Here is a 26,947-nt window from a genome sequence, read left to right on the forward strand (position 1 = left end):
GGGGGTGTTTGTGCGGGGAGAAGGGTGCAACAATGAATGAATGGAATTCCAAAATCTCTGTAGATGTTCATTGAAATGAAAAATAAACAAACTAAATTAATAAAAAAAATAAAATAATTAAAAAAAGAAGCCTTGGTGAGCAGAAAACATCTCCTAATGTTAATTTTACTCTGATTACTTTGCTGTTGAAGTTGAAAACTGGTTTGGTTCAATGCAAAAACATAAAATTAATAAATATATCTGAATCCCATAGAATTCACACAATTTAATTTAGAAAAATAAATTCCTTAGGTTCTAGTAACTAACGCTATTTCCCCATGCCCCACAAAGTTGAGGGGAAGAGTATCAAATATACTATGGACTGCTAGGTGAACAGATTCAGCCTGGAGAGCGTAAAACCAGACTGCTCCTTTTTAAAGGCAAGGATGTTGAAGCTTCCTCTAACATATTTGGGTATATTACAAGGAGTGACCAGTCCATGGAGAGGGACATCATGCTTGGAATAGTGGAGGGACAATGCATTAGAGGAAAACCCTCGATGAGGTGGACTGACTCAGTGACTTGGGTAATGGTGGTAGTTGTATCAGAGACAATAAGGTTGGCTCAGGATAGAGTAGGGTTCAGAGCTATTGTACATAGGATTGCTATGAGTCACAAGTCACCCAATGGCACGTAACAACAATCTATTTGTCATAAAATAAATATAAATAAAAATAAATATACATAACATGTATATACATAAATACATTACCTTCTCTGCTTTTCTCTTTCTCTATTATCACCCATGATTTCTATTTGTTTCCTATATATTTCCTGTTTTTCTCTAAAAACAATAAAAATGCATTAAGATTTTACATTTGAAGCAGCTATTAGAATAAATAAAAGACTCAGTATCATTTTTATTCTTGAGGCTACAGTCTAATTAATTGGAAGCAAAAATTATGCTTACAAGGATTATCTTGATGTAAAATATGTGGAAATAGATACATATTGTTAGTCATCTTCATTTATTTCCTTTTTCTCTAATACTTCAATAACAGAAATAAGTGTCATGTACATAAAATAATACTTAAATTGCATAATACAACAACTAGGTATTTCAAATTAACAGTAAAATAGTTAAAATTTCATGCATGTGCAAACTGATTCTGCAAACATTCGAGTACCTTTCCAAGGCTGGAGAAGAGCAGATTCTAGGGAGACAATTGCAGAAGCATTACCATAAGGGAATGTTCTACAGAAGGGACGAAGCTGGACTGGAAGAATTAAAAAACAGTCTTACAAAGGAAAGACACAATCATTTGTTAACACACAGAGAGAAGAAAGTCATGGCTGTGGTGTAACTCAGGGTCAACTTGTTTCATGAAGAGGACGTGAACTGTACTGACCGGATTACAGTCAGTAAATTGCTGAGAAACTTTGGATTTTAGATTGAATTCTAATTTGATATAATCATTTAAAAAGTCAATATACATTCTTGAGCTAGTGGAGAGTAGTAAGGATTTTTTTGAAAAAAGTAGAATGCATGGAATTGTAGAGATTTTATTAGAGACCATTTTATATTGCCTTTTTTCCTATTACATACTTTAATCACAGATATAAATTAAGGGTCATATAAGTAAAATAATGCTTAAATTATATTTTTTCAAAGAGAAAATTTTTCAAGGATGGAACTTTCAATATGAATCACTATTACATACACTAGAAAGAAAGCTGTGCTTATATCTTCTTTCTCTGTTTGAATAATTTATGTGCTCTCAGCTCCCTGCCATAGTCAACTTAATATTGTGTTTCTAAGTTTCCTCACAATCTGACCCAACCTCACAGATTCATCTTATTTATATATTTTTTAAAAAATACATATTTGCATACTTACTAAAATCTTTCACAGAAGATTTAAACCAATTTGGTATTTCTCAAGAATTTAAATACAAATTCAAGCTTCCATTTGCAATACTGAAAGATGACATAGGCAAAATCTTGAATGATCCAGGAAGTACCAAAAGAATGTGGAGGAAACACACAGAATAACTGTATGAAAAATAAGTGGCTGACATTGAAATATTTTAGGAAATACCATATGATCAAGAGCCAATGGTAAGGAAAAAAGAAGTTAAAACTATACAGAAGGAACTGAAAAAAATTAAGGCCCCACAAATCTATGTGATACCAATTGACATGTTTCAAGGGACAGGTGTAGCCCTGGATGCGCTGACCAGTCTATGCCAGGAAATTTGGAGGAGAGCTGCCTGGTTATTCTCATTCTCAAGAAAAGAGATCCAACAGAATATGGAAATTATAGAACAATATCATTAATAACACATGCAAGTCATTATTGCTAAAGATCACTCAAAGACATCTAGAGCAATGCATAGATAGGGATTTGCCAGAAGTTCATACTGGATTCAGAAGAGGTCATGTCACCAGGGATATCATTGCTGATGTCAGATGGACTCTGGTTGAGAGCAGAAAATACTAGAGCAATGTCTACGTTTGCTTTATTGACTATGAAAAGGCATTTGACTATGTGAATCACAACAAATTATAGTTAACACTGAGAAGAATGGGAATCCTAGAACACTGATTTGTGCTGATGCAAACCCTACATCTAGACCAAGAGGCTATTGTATGAACAGAGAGCAAGGTAACCCTGCATGGTTTAAAATGATGAAAAATGTGTGCCGGGGTTGTATCCTTTTTCCATACCTATTTAATCAGTATGCTGAGCAAATTGTTTAAGAAGCTTGACTCTGCGATGAAGAATGCAACATCAGGATTGGAGGAAGACTCATCCATAACTTACATTTTGCAGATGATATGATCATGCTTGCTGGAAGTTAGGAGGACTTGAAGCATTTGATGCAAAAGACCAAACACTGCTGCCTTCAATATGGATTGCATCTCAACATCAAGAAAACAAACATGGACCAATAGGTGATGATATGATATGTAGAGAAAAGACTGAAACTGTCAATGACTTCATCTTACTTGAATTTACAGTCAGCACACTTGGTACTTGTAATCAGGAGATCAGGAGACGTATTGCAATGGGAAATTCTACAGTCAGAGACCTTTCCAAAGTACTGAGGAGCAATAATGTTAGCATGAGGACTGAGTTACATCATGGTCTTTTCAATTATGTGTTATGTATCTGAGAGTTGGACAATGATTATTAGGGGTGACAGAAGAAGAATTGAACTATGATGTCAGGAGAGTATGAATATCCCATGGACAGCCGAAAGAACAAAGAGATGTGTCTTGGAGACGGTTAAGCCAGAGTGTGCCTTGGAAGCAAGGAGAGTGAAGCTTTTTGTCTTGCATTCTTTGGGCATGTAGCTAAGAGAGGATAATACTCGGAAAGGGCCATCATGGGTGGAAAGGTGTAGGGACAGCGAAGGGGAGGAAGCCCCTCATTCAGGGGTACTGACACAGTGACTGCCAACAGTGGATGTCAGAAGAGACTTTAAAGATTGCATTAGCGTGTCAAGAAGCCAAAACAAAAGGAAAACATGTCAAAGTGAAAGAGATCAACAGAAGATTTCAAAGGGAAGCTTGGGAGGACAAAGCAAAGCATTATAATGGAATGTGCAGAGAACTGGAATTGGAGAATAAAATGGGAAGAACTCATTCTACATTTCTCAAGCTGAAAGAGCTGAAAAACAAATTTAAGCCTCAAGTCATAATGTTGAAAGATGTTATGCACAATATATTGAATGACCCAGAAAACATAAAAAAAAGATGGAGGGAATATACAGAGTCACTGTACCAGAAAGAATTGACATTGAAAAAATTTCAGCAAGTACCATATGAACTTGGAAGCAGGAGTGGCCTCCCTTTCCTAATCAACATGCCTCTGGAAACTATGAACTTTCGTAAATGTCAGAAGTTGTAGAGGGGCTTTGGGCCTTTTGTTCATAGGGTCACTATGAGTTGTGTTCGACTCGAAGGCAATCAACAACAACACAACCATATGAACAGGAACCAGTGGTAATGAAGGAGGAAGCAGAAGCTACATTGAAGGACTGGCAAAAAGGTAGGCCCCAGAAATCTATGTGACACCAATTGACTTGTTTCAATTAACAGATGCAGCCTTTGATGCGCTCAGTAGTATATGACAGGAAATTTGGAGGACAGCTGTCTGGCCAACAGATTGGAAGAGGTCCATATTTGTTCCTATTTCCAAGAAAGGTGATTTAGTGGCAAGGTAGAGAGTTTCTGCTCTGCAGAAAACGGACAATTTCCTCCCTTGTGATTAACCGCCTTTGAAAGCCCACTAGAGGGGCAGCTATATAGGTCAGTTCCAACTTGATGGCACACACAACAACAACGTAAGTTGCACAGGAAGGAATTGTCTATATCCCTCAGAACTGCTGATGGATGGGCTAGCAGCAGAGCTTCCCATGGACCATGTTGTCAGAGCTCCTGAGCCTTCAGATATAAGTTTAAACAACTTTTTTAATCTCTAACTTTGAGGGGGGGAAATGGGGTTTTCAACCAAATGTTAGAGACCTAAAGGAAAAATATATTATACTTATCTTTGATATCATATTGATCTTAATTGTTTAAGGTGAGAATTTCACACTTAAACTCTGAATTATTGCTCCATCACTGAGAAAGAAGCAAGAAGGAAGAAGGAAAGAGATCATTCTCATTGCTTACTTTCTCAGAAGACCAAGAACCTGCTGAGATTCTACCCACCACTACTGATTCCAGACTCAAACTAGTAGGGACCTCTGTTTATACAAGGGGAGGTCAAGCCTGCATCCCCAGACCTCTCATTAAAGATCAATACCTTCAGTCTAGTGATTTGGACTCTAATCATTGTACTTGTTAATTCCACTCTCTTGTTCTAAATGAATGTTGTGAGGGTTTACTTGCATGCCTTCATATAATTACCTTATAATAAGCTAAGTGAATTTATACATGACAAACCTGAATATCTCTGTTCATTTTTCTAAGATAAAATCCACACATCATATTGCTTTATCATTATTGAAACAGAAAATACCTAGTTATAGAAGAGTACAATCCAATTTTTATAACCAATCAAAATTATTTTTATAATTAGAAAAAGTTAAAGTATTAAAGTGTTCAGAATGGCATAATTGAGCACATTCATAGTGTTTTATTAATAGTCAGATATATGTTTGTCTTTAAAGCTCCTCCAAACCTTTGTCCATTCATTGCATCAGGCAGCCCACACTGAACTCAGAACGTGTCTATCCCTTCAAGTGAAAGAATCAATGGTAATGACTCTTGTGAATTGTGAAACAGAAAGGGCTAGTTATAAACTTGCTTTCCTGTACTATACTTGGCCCAGGAAGCAGTCCTCAGAACAGAGCAAGGTAATATTGCGTGGTTCAAAATCAGGAAAGGAGTGTGTCAGGGATGCCACGTCTCTATACCTTTTCAATCTATATGCAAAACAGATCATTCAGAAGGCTTGACCTATACTTACCTGGCAGAGGAAACACCATGATCAGAAGGCTTGACCTTATAAGGAAATGTGGCATCAAGATTGAAGGAAGACTCCTCAACAACATACATTATGCGGATGTCATACCTTGCTTGCTGAAACTGAGGAGGACCTGAACCGTTTGCTGCAGAAGGTCAAAGACTATAGTCTTCAATATGGATTGAAGATCAACATCAAGTAGACAAAGATTCTCACCACTGGGCCAATTGACTCCATGATAGATGGAGAAGAGACTGAGGTTGTTAACAATTTCAGCTTGCTTGGCTCCACAATCAACACTCATGGCACCAGCAGTCAGAAAATCAAAAGATGAATTATACTGGGAAAATCTGCTGTCACAGACCTATCCAGAGTTCTGAGGTAGCAATGTCAGTCTAGTAACTAAGGTGCACTTGATCCAGGTCATGCCTTTTGTAATTACTTTCTATACATCAGAGAGCTAGACCATGATCTTTGAGTTGTGGTGCTGGAGAAGAGTCTTGAATATACCATGGACTGCCAAGAAAACAAATGCAACCGTCTTGGAGAGGATGAAATCAAGTTTTTCCTTGGAGGCTAGGATTTTGAAGCTCCATTTCACATACTTTGGGCATGTGACCAGGAAGGACCAGTCCTTGGAAAAGGACATCATGTGTGGAAGGGTGGAGGGACAGTGCAGGAGAGGAAGACCCTCAATGATATCGGTTGATACAGTAACTAGGGCAATGGGGGTAGATGTGTCAGAGTCAGTGAGACTGGCTCAGGACAGGGCAGGCTTCAGAGCTGTTGTACACAGGGTCACTAGGAATTGTTATTGGCACATAACAACAACAACACTGTGTTAGATCTAGGCTTATTATTAATATAGTATTATATTGTTAGATAATACTGCTATAATATTATTATATTAGACAAATACTATATGTTACCAATATGGTACTTATCTAAAATATATATCCAGGAAGAACTATTATACATTCCAAAGGCCACAAACATACTTATGAAGTTCTTCCAGTGTTTTGAGTCCTTCTTTCATGTTTTTGATGTCTAGTTTTCTTTGTGCTAGGTAAAGTTCTTTCTGTGCAATAAATTTCTGTTGCTTTTGATATCTGCCATAAAAAAAACAAAAACAGAATACAGCATGTATTGAATGTTGAAATAATAATTTTTAATTTATCAGCATGAGAAAATATACAACCACAAATAAGAACATAAAGTTTGAAAAGTCCATTTCAATCACCTTGTCAAAAAGATGAGTAAACAAGTCAATGAAGGTAGGTTATTTTGGTTTTTTGTTAGTAGTGAAATGCAAGCTTACAAGTAGAATTTCTGTAAAATTTCTAAAACCTTCCAAACCACAGAAAGAACTTCAACTGCAGCAATAACCATCAAATGACAATTATAACAATTCTAGCATTAAATTCCTCCAAGAGGGTAGGTCTAGTCCAACACATTTCTCCCTTCCGTTACTCCCTTGTTGGAAAAATGAATTAGATCCAGTTTGCACACTGTCTCTCCCTATTAATAGTAATGTGAATTTGGATAAAAAAAATTAACCAGTGGATGATCTAAAAAACAGCACAATTCTTACCTTATCTGACTAAAAGGATTAACTCAGTGTAGTAATAAATTGCTGTTGTTATTAAAAACCTTCAAGTTGGAACCAACTCATAGCTGACTCTCCAATGGGTTTTCAGAGGCAGTAAGCCCCATGGAAGGAGATTGCCCATCTTTCTCCTGTGGGGCAACTGGTGGATTGGACCCAAGTACCTTTGAATTTTAGGGCAAATCCTTACCACTAAGTCCTCAGGGCTCCCTAGTAATAGAATAACTTTACTGCTATTAAAAGAGAAACAGAACTTCGAGTACAGGTATTTGACCTTGGACTCAACCTTTCCCAGAAACTCTGATAAAGGTTTAATCCTTCCCAGAAACAAAAAACCAGTATAAAGTAATGCTAAGCATTTTAAAATGAAATGAAAATTATCAGAAAGTGCCTCTTTGCAAATCATTAGAAAAGCCATAATAATAACTAGGTAAGTCATAATTAGCCAATAGAATGTACACACAAACTTATGTCCCACTCTTAGACAGCCCCTTTAGACCTGTAGGAAAGCTCTGGTAGCTTAGCTCACACAGTGTTGCATTGCTAACTCAAAGGCAGCACTTCTCAATCAGTTCACACCCACCAGTGGCAGTCTCCATCCTTGCAATTTGCAGCCTCTAGAAAACTCACTGGAGGATCACCTATGAATTGGTTCTGACACAACAGCAATCAGTTTGAGTTTTTTAGTTTCCTTCTAGTAGAAGGGCAAGTGTGCTGTAAAAGAACCCTTTAAAGTGTTTAAAGATATATTGCTGTTGTTATATTCCATCGAGTCAGAACTAACCCATACCTGACTCTCCAGCGGGTTTTCAGAGCCAGTAAATCCCAAGGAAGGCGAATTACCCATCTTTCTCACTTGGAGCAGGTGGTATATTCGAACAGGTGCCTTCAGATTGACAGTGCTGTTTTATCTCTATTACACTTCAAAAGAATGGACTCATGGCATACTTTATCTTAATCCTGTTGAATTAATGTAACAAGGCAACTAATTTTCAAATAGGATTATAACCACTGGCATTGTGGTTAGGCACCTTGGGAGGTTAATTTAGAAGGTTCAGATCTGTTGTTCATGAGATCGCTATGGGTTGTACTTGACTTGATGCACCTAACAACAACAACAACAACATTTAGGAGACAAAAATTAAAAAGACTCATTCTATCAAGTTGCAACCAACTCAGGGCTAACCTTACAGTGGGTTTTCAGAGACAGTAAATCTCACAGGGGATTGCCTATGTTTCTCTCACAGAGAAACAGCTGGTTCTCTCACAGTTGGTGGATTGCAACCACTTGCTTTTGGGTTGGTAGCCCAATTCCTTACCCACTAAGCCATGAGAGCTCTTTCTGAAGGACAAAATTCAATGCATAACAATAGTTGAATGTAATGATTTTTCAATCTGCTTTCCTAAGGAGTTCAAGCACTTAACATGATAGTGTCTGTGATATTAAACGTGACGTGCATTTGGTGAATGATATTTTTCATTACCTTTCAAATCTAGTTTTCCTTATTTTGACCATATTTTCCTTTATTGCTCTTAAACTGACAAGGAAACAGGTCCAATTAATGATTAAGTGACAAAAAGTAAAGTATAATTACTTTTTCAAGAGTTTGATTTAGAAGCAAAAATAATGTATTTGTCTCTTATAGATTTAATCTGATTCAGACCAGGAAAATATTAAGTCATATGGTACAGAAGTATCTCAAGAGTAATGTTTATTTATTGTGGGGGAAAGACTATTTCATTGTTATTCTGTCTTTCTCATTGCTGTCGAGTTGGAACCGACTCAAAGCTGTTCCTCCAGCAGGTTTTCAAGGCTGTAGATTGCACTAGAGCAGACTGTCCATCTCTCGCTTTCATTGCTGCTGCAAGACTCAAACTATAGCTTGAGTTTTCCATAGTTTAGCAGCACAACTTCTACAGTTAGAGATTGTCTACACAGAGTAAGCTTAAATGGAGAGTTACCACTTTGAAAAGTAAAGTCCACTCTAACCACAGCATGATGATAGAAACATACTCGTTAAACATGTTCCTTCTCTTTAAAAAGACTTCTTCCTCTTCATGTAAGATGTTCTTATACTGTTTAGCAAGAGTAGTTAGTTTTTCTCGTAGGTCTTTATTCTCTGAACGAGCATAGTGGAGTTTTTCAGCAACCTATAGGGAAAAAAAAGTATTATGAGGGCTTGCTTGATAATTCCTTTGAGGAAAGTCAGTCAAGTGGATATACCAAGTACACAGTAAACATGCCAGAAATGTTGAATTCTATGTGAAATGCACAATTAAACACTTTGATTTCTATAAGTTATGATAAAAGTGAAGGGAGACAGAAAACACTGATAGAGTAAGTAATTAAGATTTCAGAGAGTCACTCAAGAAGATACAACAAAATATTATAATCAAGTATACAAACACTTCTTAGGAAACCAAAAGAGAACACACTCAGCATTTCGCAAGCTAAAAGAATGGGGATGGGGGGAAGGTTCAAGCCTCAACTTGCAATATTGAAGAGCCCTGGGTGAGATGGATGGACTCAGTAAGTGGGGTAATGGGGACACGTGTGTCAGAGACAATAAGATTGGCTCAGCTTAGAGCAGGGTTCAGAGCTACTGTACACAGGGTTGCTATGAGTCGCAAGGGACTCAATGGCACACAACAACAACAATATGGGCAAAATATTGAATCATGCAGGAATCAGTCCCACCTAGTTCTCTGAAGAGGTATGCATTTCAATGGATTTGTGGACTTACATTGGACTGTTGATTGAAGAGATTCACGTTGGAAAAAAGGGCAAATAGGAAAGGAGAGAAGGGAAGTGGGGAGGTCTTTTTATAACTGGAACAAGCTGTTTGGCTTCTGAGGTACAGTTGACACCTATCAGACCCCACCTCCAAGACTTGAGGTTGTAGAATGCTCACGCATAGCCACCACCTGGATCCACAGGAGTGGAAGTGGGTGGGATACCACAACAGAGAAGCAGGCTGAGCTTGGACATGGCCCTTCAGTGTTGCCCAGTTAGCAGGCACAGTTGTGTGGATGCACATGGAAGGGTTGTTGGCTTGAGGAGCAGGTAGTCATGAGTGTCCCTGGCCTGCTGACTCAACTTGACCCCAGGGAGGGGTTAGGGCTGAGTGAGGAGACCAAAAGGTGTGGAATTCAGGGAGAAGTGTGAACTCCTGAGCTTGCAGCTGAATCCCATTTAAACCTAGCCACAGATGGCTGGGGATGAGTTGACCAGAATCCAACCAGATGAAGACGATGTTGTGAAGGAGGGTTGATTGCTGCAGCCTGATGGCTTTTTCTGGACTGGATGATGCTTATGGTTACAGATGTTCAGTTTATAAGTTGAACAGTATCCTTCAGCAAAAGGGACCTGCTTGTATCCTCAGAGTACTGGTTTGATAAGAATGGGCAAATCAGCAATCGACTATCTAAAAGGGAAATATTAGGGCATGAAGCATGAAGTAGTTGGCTTGCACGGTTTCATGAAAGTAGTTATTGGTGGGATGGTTATAAGGGATGGAGTAAAACCCCACAATATGAATGAATGACATGTAATGTAAGTTAAAGGACCTTGGAACACAATGTATAGGCATGAAACACAATGTATATAAATGATAAAAATATTAATAAAAATGAAATAGTAAAAAAACAGTGATGGAAGGAACACACAGAGTCAACATACAACAAAATGATGTTTGATACTGAACCATTTCAGGAAATAATATATGATCATGAGTCAATGATAATGAAGGGGGGTGGGGAATCCAAGCAACACTGAAGGCAATGATAAAAGTAAGGCTCCAGGAATATATATATATATATATATATATATATATATATATATATATATATATATAGTGTTTCAACAAAGGGATACAGCCTTAGATATGCTCATTGTTGTTGTTAGGTGCCATGAAGTCACCTATGGCTGATAGTGACCCTATGAACAACCGATCTGAGCCTCACCCTATCCTACACCGTCCTCCTGGTCTCTGATATGCCTGAGCCCATTGTGACAGTCACTGTGTCAATCCATTTCGTTGGGAGTTTTCCTCTCTTTCTCGGACTCTCCGTCTTTCCCAAGATGTTGTTCATTTCCAAGGGCTGACCCCTCCTGACAACATGTTCAAAGTATATGAGATGAAGTTTCACCATCCTTGCCTTTGAGGACCACTCTGGTTGCTCTAACTCCAGGACAGCTGTATTTATTCTTTTGTTAGTCCTTAGACGTGCTCACTGGTCTATGCCAAAAAAGATAGAAGATACTTATTGTCCAACCAACTGCAAAATGATCCATATTTGTGTTCATTTTTTTTAAAAGGTGAGCCAACAGAATGTAGAAATCACCAAACCATATCATTAATATTACATTCATGTACAATCTTGCTGAAGAAAATTTAAAAAAGGCTGGAGCAGTACATTGACAGGAACCTGCCAGCAATTCAAGCTGGATTCAGAAGAGATGATCAACATCACTGGTGATATTAAATGGATCTTGATTAAAAGTAGAGACTACCAGAAAGATGTTTAGCTGTGTTTTATTGACTATGCAAAGCCATTTAACTGTGTGGTTATAATAAATTATGGATAATATTGAAAAAAATTGTAAACCTAAAACACTTAATGAAACCTGTCATATGAAACCTGTCTTGACATGAAGAAGCAGTCATTTGAACTGGAAAAAAGGATATTTTATGGTTAAAAATAAAGAAAGAGGTATGTCAGAGTTATTGTATTCTTTCACAATACCTATCTAGTTTTTATGTTGAGGAAATAATCTGTACCAGATTAAGAAGATGCCACCAGGATTGGAGGAAGTTGCAGCCTGCAAAATGCAACTGAGACAATCTTGCTTGCAGAAAACAAAGATGACTTGAAGCATTTACGAGGAAAGCTCAAAGACTTCAGTATAGATTATACCTCAACATAATACAAAAATCTGGCAATTGGACCAATAAACAACATCATGATAAATGGAGAAAATATTGAAGTTATCAAGCATTTCAATTTTGTCTGAATCTATAGTCAACACACATTGAAGCAACAGTCAAGAAATCAAATAGGGAAAATAAAGAAATCAAATGGTATATTGAATTGGGGAAATCTGATATCAAGGAGCCTTTTAAAGTTTTAAAGAGCAAGTGTATAAATTTAAACACTAAAGTGTGCCAACCAAAGTATATTTTCATTTGCTTCGATACCATGAAAGTTGGACAATTAATAAGAAAGGTTAAAGGATAATTGATGCCTATGAATTGTGGTGTTGGTCAATAATAGTAATGATTATACTACCAACTCTCAAAAGAACAAATAAATCTGTCTCAAGTGCAACCAGAGTGCTCATTAGAAAAGAGGATGGAGAAACTTTATATACACGGGTATGTTACTAGGAGAGGCCACTTCCTGGAGAGAGATTTCACGGATGATAAAGTAGAGAGCCAGTGAAAAAGAAAAACCCTCAACAAGATGGATTGATACGAGCAGGCTTTTCATCTATTATCTGTAGGGCTGCTGTGGGTCATAACAGGCTAGGTGGTACCAAACAGCAACAAATGTAATAATAATTTGGATCTATGAATCGATAAGGTTGAATAAAATCGGTGTAAATTTTCCAGAGAATATGAAATATACTAGGAGAAAATGCCACTTGAAATCTTTTGTTGAACTCTTCACTTTTTTTATTTTTAGCTTTCTATCAGTTTTGCTTTCTTTGTGTATGCTTTCCTTGATGTCAACCCAAGTCTAGTCTCTGGTTGTTAGTGTTCAATGCATCAAATCTATTATTGAATTGTTTCTACAATTAAGAGAGATACACTTAAAGCTTGGGTGCTCTAGTAGCCTAGCAAGTAAGGAGTTGCACCGCCAACTCAATGGCAAGTGGTTTGAGTCTCAGCTGCTCCAAGGTAGAAAGATGGGCAATTTCTGTGTCACTTACAGGCTCTGAAAAGTCCCAGAGGGTCAGCTGAGAGTCAGATCCTCCTTAACAACAATGAATTTGAGTCTTTGAATTGAGGTGTAGGCACATGGATATTATTCTATCATCAATAAAGTTGTGGTCTGTCCTTTTGTACAAGCCAAGTCTTGCTCAACATTTGTGGGCTTAGCGCAAGCAAGTGGCAGCAACAGAAGAAAGTGTTTTACACCCTGCCTGTGCAAGCCAGGTTCAACTTCTCAATACAAGCTTTGACCTCCGCCAACTCTGCTCAAAGCTCATGGGCTTAGAGCCAGAAAGCAGTGGCCACCAAAGAAAGCATTTTACAACCTGCCTCAGTTAACCCTTGGGCCAAGTGTGAAGCACCAGTACACAGGATTCAGCTGAGACATTGCTCTCACCTGGGACATTATCCTGCTGTGCCAGCTGGAAGCCTCTAGCGCCCACCTAGAACCTCATCTTCACTCACTGCTCTGGCCTCTGATGGGCCCTCATATGCCTGATTTGTTGTAACAGCAGAGACACTAAGGCATAGGAACAGTCCTCAGGCACAAGCTCAGATACAAGGATCTTCCACCAGAAGCTTTCCATTACAGCTGGTACCTGGGACTCGGACATGGAGCCTCCTAAACTGTCAGGCTTATCTGTTAGTTTTATAGGGAAATTGATCTGCATATTGCTAATTACTTTGTAGTTTGGATATCTATATTCTTCCTTGTGTATCATTGTTCTAATTAGAATAGCACTTGTCTGTCAGTTTGTTGTACTTGTGAGTTGCAGTGATACCTAAAGCTGTGCCACCAGTGTGTCAAAAGCCAGAGAGCTTACCCACGGTGTACATGTTTTAGCAGCTCCCAGTTTAAGACAGACTAGAAAGCAGGGTTGGTCATGCTTCACTTCTGAAATAGCAGGCCTCTGAAACCCATATGAACAACAGAGGAACACAGATAGTTGTAGCATTAGAAGTAGAGCCTAGATTGGGAGTCAATGAAAATTAGGAGTAACAGCAGCAAACATCCATTAATAGTTGGAACATAGAATGCGCAGATCATGAATGTTGGGAAATTAGAGGTTGTGAAAAACAAAATTGAACACATGAACATTGACTTTCTAGGTATCAGTGAGATGAGAATGAAGTTCTATCCTGAAGTACAATATTGTGATATGCTATTATCCATATATACATGTAAAATTTGTTAATGTGACTATTATTCAAATATATGCACCAACAGCTAAAATCAAAGAGGAGGATATTAAAGATTTTTATAAAATTTTGCTATCCAAAATTAAAGAAACGTGTAATTGTTATTGGCTTTTTATTGTGTACCACTAAGTCATGATCAACCAATAGCTGACCCTCCAGTGGGTTTTCAGAGGCAGTTAATCACACGGGAGGAGATTGCCCACCCTTCTCCCATGGAGCAGCTGGTAGCTTTGAACCAGAGTGAAGTTTGAGGGAAGTCCTCTGGTTTCTCACACTTTGGGGGAGCTCTGGGACATGTTGAATTTTGTCTTGCCAGAGCTCCCCAGAGAGATTGAACCTCAGTTGCCAACAGAGTTAAGATGCATTACTAACAATTGGTGACTGGAATACAAAAGTTGGAAACAATGAAGACAGAAGAGTAGTTGGAAAGTACAAATGTGGTGACAAACATGAGTCTATAAATAGAAGGATCAAATTTTGTACATTTAATGATTTATTCATCACAAATATCTTCTTTTATTAAAAAGACAAAACAAACCACACAAAAACTCAACAAATCCCATGAATGGCAAATTTACACATGGACTTCACATGATGGACTGCATAGGAATCAGATTTACTACATCTGTGGAAGAAATCATTGGAGAAGATCACTATCAGCAGTCAAAACCAGGCCAGGGGCTGACTATGGAAGAGATGATCAATTACTCACATGCAAGTTCAAATTGAAGCTGAAGTAAATGAAAACAAGTCCACAACAACTGAAATATGATCTTGAGTCTATCCCACCTGAATTTAAAAATAATCTTAAGAATAAGAAGCACTGAATACCGATGGATGACCAGATGAGTTTATGGGATGATATTAAGGATATCATCACTGAAGAGGGAGAAATACATTAAAAAGACAGAGGAGAAAGGAAAAACAAAATGGATGTCAGACGAGACCCTGAAAATTGTACTAGCTGTCAAGAAGACAAAACAAAGGGAAGAGATCCTGAAATAAGAGAGCTTAATAGAGGATCTCAAAAGGCAGCTCAGGAAGACAAAGAAAACTATTACAACGGAATGTGTAGAGACTTGGAATTGGAGAGTAAAAAGGGAAGAATGCACTTAGCAATTCTCAAGCTAAAAGAATTGAAAAACAAATTCAAGCCTTGGGTTGCAATGCTGAGAGATGCTATTGGCAAAATCTTGAATGATCAAGTAAGTAACAAAAGAAGATGAAGGAAATACACAGAATCACTGTAACAAAAAGAACTGATCAACACTGAAATATGTCAAGGTGTACCCTATACTCAAGAGCCCATAGTAATGAAGGAAGACATTCAAACTGTACTGAAGGCTCTCCTTTGAAGGCAAATAATACCACCACTGGAATGAATGTGATACAAACTGATATGTTTCAAATGACAGATACAGCCCTGGATGTGCTCACCAGTCTTTGTCAGGAAATGTTGAGGACCCTACCTGGTTGACTAACTGGAAGATATCCATGTTTTGTTCCCATTCTCATGAAAGGTGATCCAACAGAAAGTGGAGATTATCGAAAAATATCATTAATATCACACGCAAGCAAAATACTGCTGAATATAATTTAGAAATGGCTAGAAAAGTACATATACAAATAACTGCCAGACATTCAAGCTGGTCTTAGAAGAAGCCAAGGCACCAGGGATACCACTGCTGATGCCAGAAGGATCTTTGCAGAAAGTAAAGAATACCAGAAGAATGTTTATTTGTGCTTTATCAACTATGCAAAGGCATTTGACTGTGTGAATTGTAACAAATTATGGCTAACATTAAGAAGAATGGAAATCCCAGAACACTTAACTGTGCTCATGTGAAACATATACCTAGACCAAAGCAAGTGAACACTCTATGGTTTAAAATTAGGAAAAGTGTCAGTGTTGTATTCTTTCTCTATACCTATTTAATCTGCATGCTGAATAAATTATTCAACTAGCTGTACTCTATGAAGAAGAATGTGGCGTGAGGATTAAAGGAAGATTCCTCAATAATCTTCGTAATGCAGATGACACAATCTTGCTGCCTGAAGTGAGGAGAACTTGAAGCACTTGTTGCAGACAAGGTTAAACACTACAGCCTTCAATATGAATTGCATCTAAATGTCAAGAAAACAAAAATCCTCATCACTGGATTGAAAGACAACATCACAATAGAAAAGCTGGAGGGGCAGCAAAGGAGAGGAAGAGCCTCGACCAGATGGGCTGATACAGTGACTGCATCAATGGGCTGAGTGTGTCAGAGATTGTGAGGTTAGCACAAGATAGGACAGGGTTCAGATCTGTTGTTCATAGAGTCACTATGACTGTACTCGACTCAATGGCACCTAACAACAGCAACAACAATAAAGTTGCACTTCAGAATAGATCTTCAAATGTTCCTTTTAACAATAAAAGGGATATCATTCCTCTTCAGTTAGCCAACTCCAGAATAACACAGCAAATACTTGTCAAAGTCAAACTGGACATTCAGTCTCCTGATATTGAGGATCTCAATCTGTATGTCTTCTATTCCATTTTTCAAAATTTTCAATTTTCCTATATTTATACTTCATATATTCCACATTGTGATTACTGATGCATATTGGTAGCCAGTTTGGTTGGTGGTTGTGATTTTAAAAATTTTTGCATTGTTCTACAACAGCAAACGAGGGCTCTGAATGTTTTGCCCTGTCTGTACCATTAAACTCTATTCTGTGAAGGCAGCTTTTACCCAGTCTTGTTCTAAGTGTCTTTCGGTCTGAGGGAAGAATCTCAGCTATGTCAAATCTTCATGTGTATTTGTGTTCCTAATGTGCATAACATTTTATAATTTATTATTTGTCATTCAATAATTTATTGTAAACAGAAATATATTATAAATAATACACTATTCAAGCTGAAGAAACTGAAGAACTAAGTCAAGCATCCAGTTGTAATATTGAAGAATTCTATGGGTAAAATTTTGAATGATGCAGGAAGCATCAAAAGAAAATGGATTGATCAGTGACTAGAACAATGGGATCAACAATGGAGGATATCATAAGAATGGTACAGGATAGGGCACAGTTCAGATCTATTGTTCATAGCTTGCTACGAGTTGTATTCCACTTGATGACATCTAACAACAACAAATACTATAACTTTTTTAACCAAGGTTCTCTTTTAGTATTCTAATGATGTTTTGCCTCCATTGTCCATTGCCATAGTTAGTACTTCACTAAGTATCTTGTGGCAAAATTTGGTTTACAATTCATGGCTAGTTACTTATGATAAAATATTTCATTTAACCTTTTAAAATAATTAAAGCTGTAAAAATAATTAAAGATTTTTTTCTAGAAAATGAATATCATTTACATGATGTACCAATATCACTTAGCACAGAGCAGATTGCTGTTCTTCACAGGGCCACATAGAAGGGAAACGCTCTTAATTTCTCTAAATAATTCACATGGAAAGTGTCTATGAATAATGAACATACTTAATGTAAAGCTACCAGAGCCACATGAAAATTTATCAAAAAATCCTTTATATGTTCTTTCATATACTTAAAGCTCTTTGAGGGGGGAATAAAAGTTAAATCAATCGCTATGAATGATCACTACCCCTACTGGCCAACTCAATAACTTACTTTTGTAAAAATTCACATTTATCAGCTATACTTAAATATTAATTTAAAAATAACATTTTATAACAGTCTAAAATCATCATTTCTATCTTAATACCTCTTTTATCTTGTTCAGAAATTCCTCTTTCTGAGAAGTAGATATTTCATTGAGTTTTTCCTTATGAGTAGAAAAAAAATTTCTGTAGCAAAAGAACCAAACAGATTCACATTAGGACATATTTTCTAGCAAAATTATAGTATTTAAAAGAAGCAGAAATATAGATCTCCTCAAGCAATACGTTGTTGTTGTGGTTGTTATGTGTCAGCAAGTCACCCACGACTCATAACAACCCTACTACATACAATATCTCTGAAACCTGCCCTATCCTGAGCCAGTCTCACTGACTCCAACAAACCTTAACCCATTGCTTGAGTTACTGTTTCAATCCATCTCATTCAGGGTCTTCCTGTCCTGCTCTGTCCTTCTACCCTTCCAAGAAACATATTTATTGAATTATTTATCAAAATAAAAAAAATTCTTTGAATTAATGAATATTACATTTATGTATTCATGTCAATTACTGAGTACCTAATCTCTGCCAAATACAATCTAAACATTTGATGACACCGAACAACAACAACAACAACTAGGGATTCAATGCAGATATAGTTCCTAACGTCATGGAAATTATGTCCCATTGGGTGAATAATAGCATATTAAAGTTATAACAGGAAAAAAGATTCCACATAGTAGTATAATACATTCCAAAGAAAATAATACAGAACAAAGGGTAGAGAGCTATGGCAGTGAAGGTGCTGCTTAGCTAGCTGGTCAGGAACGACTTATAAACATCTGAATGATGATAAGGAGTCAGGAATGTGAAAATCTGGAGCAAGAGCTTCTCATGAAGACTGAATATCAATTTATAAGACCCTCAAGCTTGATATATTTGATGAAGCTGAACAAGTAGTCAGGCACAAAGTCATGTGAAGTCTTAAAGGCAAGAAAATTATACATAGTCTATGTTAACATGATTTGTAAGCAAAGAAGTGGCATGGACTGCTTTACTTCTTTTAAAGATTACTTCGGATACTTTGTGGAAAAAGACAGTAGAAGAAGGCAGCATAGAAGACTTTGACATTGGTGCAGAAGATATAGTGGCAGCTCAGTGTAAAGTTTTATTGGGGGGTGTAAAACATTTGCATTCAGGATATATTTTGAAGATAAACAAAATATAACTTGCTTTGGATTTGGTCAGAGTTAAGAGTTGGATTAGGAAACGAGAAAAACAGGATGACAGGTGATTTTCGGGTTTTTGGCTTTAGTAACTAGAAAAATGGTGATGCGACATTAGCTAGGATAGGAAAGACTAGATAAAAATGTTTCAAGTAGTTGGGAAATTGAGGGTTCTGTTTAGGATATATTAATTTTGAGATACCTCTTAAATATTCTCTAAATGGAGAAGTCAAATAAGCAGTAGGGTATATGCATCTAGAGCTCAGGACTAGATACATACATTTAGCTTAGGGGGTACAAACGGTATTTAAAGGATGAAACTAGCTAAAGTTACATATGGAGTATTAGTCAATAGAAAATAGTGAAATATTATTATTGTTAGTGCCACCCAGTCAATTCTAATTCCTAGTAACTGATTCATATAATAGAAGGAAACTGCCTGATTTTATACCATCTTCATGTTTTGCTGGTTTGAGCTTATTTACACAGCCACCATGCCAATGAATCTTCTTTTTTGCTAATGTCCTACTTTTTCAAATACAAGGTCCATCTTCAGGGATTAGTCTTTCTTGATAAGGAAAATAAGCAAGAGGAAGTCTCACCAGTTAGTTTCAGAAGAAGGGTTATTTTCATGTTTTTTTTTCATGATCTATGAGGCTGCCTGCTACTTTCTTGACATTATGTGAATCTTTTCTTGGTAGATTTTAGGCTATTATAAGTATATAATGTCCCAGAGAAGGGTGATGTTCTGTAAAGAACCTGTGTATTGGTGCCCCCTTTTGGCTCAAACCTTCTCCGACTGTTAAAGTTAGGAGGATTCAAGGGCAGTAGTACATGGATCATAGAGTTCAGGGATGTATTGTCCTTCAGAAACCAAGGTGTCCACTCCAGTTCCATTTTGGCTTAAGAAATCCCAAGCCTTCTCTGTGTATTGCAGTCAGTAGGGTTCAAGGGCAGAAGTACCTGGATGCCATTCAATTTCCAAGGAGAACTCTGGTAGTACTTCCTAGAGACATACTTGCTCATTCTTGTGGAAGTCTGTGATATATTTAATATTCTTTGCAAACATCATTATTCAAATGCACCAATTCTTCTTCATCATCCTTTTTCATTACTTTGTCATCAATGTAAGGTTATTAAAATGTTTGGGTCAAATACTCCTTAGTTATCCAAGTGACATTTTTGTTTTTAAGATTTTAAAGTAGTCTTTGCAGCAGATTTGCCTACTGCAATGTTATTTGATTTCTTGACTGCTGCTTTTATGAGTTGAAATTATCGATGCAAGCAAAATATAGTTTTAATATTATCTCTGCTTATTATGATATTACTCATTGATCCAGTTATGAAGATTTTTCCTTTATTTGTGATGACATGTAATCTATACTGAAGACTATAGTCTTTGATATTCACTAGAAGATGGTTTAAGTCATCTTCATTGTTCAGCAAGCAAAGTTGTGCAGTGTGCACATTATAAGTTGTTAATGAATCTTCCTCAGTTCTGATGCCATATTGTTCTTTAAAGCTTCCATAATATCAGATTATTTCTCATCCTACATATTGAATCAATACAGTGAAAGGACACAGCCCTGACCCTCATATTTTTCCAATTTTAAAGTCCTCATGTGCCAATATATTTAGGTTCCAAAGACATGGTTAAATTCCAAAAGCCTGGTTATTATGTTATCATGTTATTCGAACTGCTCCTCAGTCTTTAGGAGTGATTTGGGAGACATCTAGTCAGGCTGGTCCTTCTCCTGTCCCTCCCCCTAGCCTCTTTCTACTGGCTAGTTTCTGCACAATGACCACTATGAGGATAATCATGTGCATTTTCAAACCATAGATAGAGTTTGCTGAGGCAGGATTTGAAGCTAAGAAAGGACCCACTCTATATCTCGACCCATGCTGATTTCTTGGTCTCTCACCCACCCATCTGGGATAACCACCCATAATTCCAGTATCTCAAGTGCACGTGTGGTGGTCTAGGGACCCCTATGGAGTGAAATGATCACCACATGTTCTATCTGTGCTTCTCTGTTGCCTTCTTGCAAACTCATGACTAGAAGCCTCAGCTACACTTGGAAAGAGGATCAGCAACCACTAGTCCACAGTGGATAGGATGGGTAATTTTTTTCAATACTTTATTCACATTCAAGATTAGGACAGAGGTAGAATGGGAGAGTTAAAAGAATAAGGCTCAGGAGGGAGGCACTCTCACTTAAAATTTTTATTTTAATTAAAAATGATTTAAACAGTTTGTTTCTTTTTTAAAAAGAAACCACTTAAATCATAAATGCAAAATGTGGTATAAGCAGGTAGTAAGTGAAGAACAGGTGTGTACACTTTTATTCTTTTCAAATGACTACTTTTTGATCTATGTACAGGTTCTGTGTGAGCACAATTAAGCATTCTGGAATCTCATTCTATGCCATGTTATCTATAATTTGCTACCATGCATCAAAGGTCAAATGCCTTTGCCTAGCCAAGAGAACTCAGGCAAACATCTTTTTAATATTCTTTGCTCTCAGTCAATCTGATATCAGCAACAGTATCCCTCCTTTCACATTCTCTTGGAATTCATCTTGAAGCTTTGGCAGTTCTATCTTGATACAGCAGGGATGCAGACATTTTTCAATTATTTGAAAAAATTTTGCTTGTATTCTATATTAACAATATTGTTCAATAACTGCTGCATTCCATTGGATCAAATATCTTTATTCAAGGGTTGAGAATGCTAAAATTGAGAGATCAGAAAGAATTATTAAGAATTACAAAGTTTTAAGAAATAGCAAGTGTTGTTATGCATCTGAGAGCTGGATAATAAGGATGACAGAAGAATTGATGTCTTTGAGCTTTTATGTCGGAGAAGAGTGCTTAACATCCCACGGACTGCTAAAAACCCAAATACATCTTAGAGAAAGTGCAGCAAAAGTGCTCTTTGGAGGCAAAGATGATAAAGCTTAGCCTCACGTACTTCAAGCATGTTGTTAAGAGGGGCTATTCTTTGGAGAGGAACATGAAGCTTGGTGAGGCAGAAGGCTGGCAAAGGAGGGGGAGACCCTCAACCAGGTGGAATGCCACAGTGACTGCCACAATGAGCTCTAGTGCGTCAGGAAGTGTGAAGATGGCACAGGACAGGACAGGGTTCAGATCTGTCGTTCACAGCATCACTATTTGTCATACTCAACAGCACCTAACAACAACAACAAGGAATATGATGGTTCACTGAAGTTTGAAAGGTAGAAGTCATTGAAAACCTTGACAACAGCTACAAATTCATGGTAATGGGCTGCCGCTGTGCTGTTGAGGTGTCTCCCACCAATGCCTCACCCCACCAGCAAACAAAGGCGAGGAATCAGGAACTGAAGGGAAAATGACACATTCCAAACACTCCTTTCTCCTCTTCCCAAGATGGCAATATATATAATCCTTAATTAGGTGTCTCGGTCATCTGAAAAATCAAAACTCAAGCTTTCTGAGGCAGAGTAAAACTGATGATAAGGTGCTTAAGTCTATAATTTTTATGAAAGCAAACTACCACATATTTTTTCTGTTCAATGACTGGTGAGTTTGAACCACTGACCTTTCAGTTAAAATCCAAGCGCTTAGTAAATTTGAAAATGAAAAGATATTTATATAATAATTTGGTAAATTTTTATATAAGAAAGTATTTTAAAAACTAGAATAGAATATTAAGACTAGAAATGCTTATTAAAAATATTGTTCTTACATTTTATTCTCCAGGGTCTGTTGAATTTTCTCCAAATCCTTAACCTTTATTTCCCAGTCTTTTATGTCTCCATTTCTTTCTTCAATCTCTAAATTGTGATCGCTAAGAACCTATTTAAAAAAATGGTCTTAAAAATGACATCCAATAACCATCAACAGGCTCTTGATAGCAGTTCAGTTCCACTAAATATTTATGCAGCACTTATTTTTATTGGGAGCATCTTTCCGTAGAAAAATAAATCACTATAATGGTTTCTTCACACAATAAAAGCTTTAACAGAATTTTTTGGGGAAGGGCAGCATGAGGAACAAACATGGCAGTGAGAATTTGGAAACTAGAAAAGAACTCAGGGTATGGATTTAAACTATTGTTTACTGGTTTCTTTGTTTGTTTTTTAAGTTAAGTGAATACAACACAAGTTGTATAGTCTATATCAACCACAATGTCAATAGCTATTCTTTCCTAAATAGAAAAGCCAGTTCTAAAATGTAAAGAACTATGAAAGGCAACTTAGAAAAGTAAAGTAGGGAGAGTTACATTTGAATTTTAGTTATCTCCTTATCTACTTGATCAATACACTTGGTACCAGTAGTCAGAAGATAAGAAAATCTATCGTACTGGAAAGTCTGTAGTCACGGACCTCTCCAAATTATTGAAAAGTAATATGTCAGTTTGAGGACTAAGGTGTGCGTGATTCAGGCCATGATCTTTGCAGTCACTTGCTCTGAGAGCTTGACAGTGAGTAAGGATGACAGGAGAAGAATTGATATCTTTGAACTATGGTGTTGGAGAAGAGTTCTGAAGATCCTATGGACTGCCAAAAGAACAAACAAAATGCCTTACAGAGGGTATAATCTGAGTGCTCCTTGGAGGCAAAGATGCTAAAGCTTCATCTCACATACTTTGGGCATGTTTCTAGGAAAGGTTATTCCTTAGAGAGGGACATAATGCTTGGGAAGGTGGAGGGGCAGTGAAACAGAGGGAGACCCTCAACCAGGTGGGTTGACATTATGACTACGGCAATGGGCTTGAGTGTGTTAGAGGTTGTGAGGATGGCATGGGATAGGACAGTGTTCAAATTCAAAGGGTTGCTAGGAGTCATACTCCATGGCATCTAAAAACAACCTATTTACTGCAGCTATAACAGAGGTACCCAAAGTAGAGGGCTTGAAGAAATCTATTAACCCACAGTTTATTGTTTTAGGTGCCATCAGCTAAGTCCATTCTGACTCATAGAAACCTACAAAGACTTTGCTCCATTCCTGTGACATCTTTACAATCCCAGCTGGGCTTATTAAAACCTATTGCTGTAGTCATTGTGTAAATCAATTTCACTGAGGGTCTCTCTCCTTCAATGACTCTACTTTTTCTTACATGATGTCCATTTCCAAGGAGTGGCTCCATTTGAGAGAGTATGTTCCAAGTACGTGAAATCAAGTCTTATTATCTTTGCCTCTAAGGAGTACATCTCTATGAAGACAGATTTGTTTGTTCTTTTGGCGCTTGATGTTTGTTTTTTTTTGGGGGGGGGTAGTTCTATTTTCTTTTTTAAAAATTTATACTAGTTTACTTAAAAAGTCATATACATTGTTTTTCATTCTATGGTATTTTTTTTAAATACCTTAAGAGAGAGGCTCTTAAGAGAATGAAGCCTTTATTTCCTTGTTTTACACAAAGCTGGCTGAGTTGCTGGGGTTTTGGTTTTTAGTCAAAGAGACCAAATCCCATATCCTCCTCCGACTCTTCCTTTGCTTCCACCTTAGCTGAGGCCACAGCAGCAGGAGCAGCAGCAGTAGTGGCAGTGGCCACAGGGGCAGCAGTCACAAATGCAGATGGGTCAGCCAGGAAGGCCTTGACCTTTTCAGCCAGTGGGAAGGTGTAGTCAGTCTTCACAGGCAAAGCCAGGACCTGCTTGTAACCATTGATGATGGAACGTGGTATTGAAGCCACAGCTGGGTAACCAATCTGCAGGCAGGTACTGGCAACATTGCAGATACCCTCCAGGAAACAGGTATGCAGAGTTTCCTCTGTGATGTCAAGCACTTCAGGATTGTAGATGCTGCTGTTGTCAAACACCTGCTGGATGATCAGCCCAAAAGAGAAGGGGGAGATGTTCAGCATGTTCAGCAGGGTGGCCTCACTGGCTCCCACCTTGTTTCCAGTCTTAATAAGCTGCAAATCACTCAGGATTTCAGTGGTGCCTCTGGAGATCTTAGTGGTGATGCCCAAAGCCTGGAAGAAGGAGGTCTTCTCGGGGCCCAGGCCAGTGTTCTGGGCCAGCATAGTAACCTCACACAGAGCAATGGCACCAGCACAGGCAGCAGCTGGCACCTTGTTGACCAGCAGGATGTCCCTGATCTCAGTGAGATCCTCTTTGGTGAACAGAAACCCCACGTTCCCCTGGATGTGTGACAGCAGCTTCTCCAGGGCCAGGTTGATGTCCAGGTGGCCCCGCATGGCCTTGCACATGATTGTGTTCTTGCCCATCAGAACCACATCCTTCCCATGGGGGACATGCGGATCTGCTGCATCTGCTTGCAGCCCACATTGTCTGCACCCACGATGAAGCATTTTGGATAATCATATTTATTTGCTCTATATATGAAATGGGTATGGTGGATGAATACAACCCTGATAGAAGCATGTCGTGATTTTAAACCACAGAGTGTCCCTTTGTTCTGTCTGAATAACTCTTTCTTGATTCATGTACAATTTCCATCTGAGCGCAATTAAATGTTTGGGGATTTCTATTCTTCTCAATGGTATACATAATTTATTATAATTCACACCATCAAATGCCTTTCCATAGTCAATAAAAAACAGGTAAAAATCTTTCTGAAATATTCTGTTGTTTTGCCAAGATCATGTGACATCTTGTTCCACTTCCTCTTCTGAATCTAGCCTTTAATTTCTGGCAGTTTCTTGTCAACGTACTGTTCAGCATATTTTGTTGTTGTTAAGTGCCGTCGAGTCGCAGGCGACTCATAGCGACCCTATGAAGAAGAGTCCTCAATGCTTGGGTGCCTTTCATTCTCTCTCCAGGTTCATAGGAGCATATTTTAGAATAATACTTAATAAGATTTTACTTGCATGTGATACCAATGGCACTGTTTGATATTTTCTAATTCTATTTGATCTTAAAAAAAAGGGGGGGGCACAGATATGGATCGCTTTCAGTTGTCTGTCCAGGACCCTATCTTCCAAAATTTTTAGCATAAACTGGAGATCCCACTTAGGGTAACATCAGTCTGTGAAGCACCTAAATTTGATTTCATTTCTGAGGATTTGTGGGGTTTTGAAAATGCTTTCAGTACAGCCTGGACTTCTTCCTTCAGTGTCTTTGGTTCTGGTCCACATGTTACTTCCTGAAATGGTTCAGGGCCCACCAACTCTTTTTTGGTACAGTGACTCTAAGTATTCTTTCCATTTTCTGTTAATATTCCTTGTATCAGTCTCTATATTGTTCATAGAATCCTTCAGCATTGAAACTCAAGATTTTAATTTTTCAGTTTTTTTCAGCTTGAGAAATGCTAAGAGTGTTTTTCTCTTTTACTTTTTTAAAAAATTCTAGAATTTAAAAAAAATCCAAGTCTTTGCATATTTCATTATTATACTTTGCTTTGCCTTCTCAAGCTGCCCTTTGAAATCTTTTCCCTCTTCCATCCCATCATTTCTTTCCCTTGTTTCGACTTTTCTATGTTGAAGCGCAAGTTTTAGTCTCTTCTGAGATCCTGTGGAAAGTTCTTTCTTTTCTGTCTAAAATTGTCCTTGTTTTCTTCATGCCATCTCACAACTCATCTGCTCTTCAGTCATCAGCACTGAAGGCATCAAATCTCTTTTTGAAATTATAAAACTTGAGGTCATATTTTGGTTCTTGTGGACTTGTTTTATGTCTCTTCCCCTTCAATATAAGCTTACATATGAGCAATCCATGGTCTTTTTCACAATCAGCTCCTGGCCTTTTCTGACTACTGTTACAGAATTTTCCACTGTCTTTCTACAAATGTAGTCAAATTGATTCCTTTGTATTTCATCAGATGAGGCTCAGGTGAAGTCACTGTTTATGTTCCCCCCCCCCAAAAAAAAGGTATTTGTCATGAATAAAGTATTGATTTTACAAAATTTGAACATAGGATCTCCGGCCTCATCTCTGTCATTAAGGCTGTATTTCCTAAGCA

General features: G+C 37.6%; 1 protein-coding gene across 1 annotated transcript in view; it reads right to left on the minus strand.

Moving 5' to 3' along the window:
• The window catches only part of CCDC175 (coiled-coil domain containing 175), a 95,754-nt gene that overhangs the window by 35,115 nt on the left and 33,692 nt on the right, over positions 1 to 26,947 (minus strand). The window contains exons 7-11 of the mRNA XM_006891819.1: positions 22,770 to 22,879; positions 17,924 to 18,005; positions 9,076 to 9,212; positions 6,454 to 6,564; positions 752 to 823 (exon numbers count right to left, since the gene is read on the minus strand). Coding sequence (XP_006891881.1) covers positions 752 to 823; positions 6,454 to 6,564; positions 9,076 to 9,212; positions 17,924 to 18,005; positions 22,770 to 22,879 — 512 coding nt within the window. The remainder of the gene's footprint in view (positions 1 to 751; positions 824 to 6,453; positions 6,565 to 9,075; positions 9,213 to 17,923; positions 18,006 to 22,769; positions 22,880 to 26,947) is intronic.

Source organism: Elephantulus edwardii, unplaced genomic scaffold (assembly GCF_000299155.1).
Source record: "Elephantulus edwardii isolate Elephantulus edwardi_28Jun2011 unplaced genomic scaffold, EleEdw1.0 scaffold00104, whole genome shotgun sequence".
NCBI classification, from domain to species: Eukaryota; Metazoa; Chordata; class Mammalia; order Macroscelidea; family Macroscelididae; genus Elephantulus; species Elephantulus edwardii.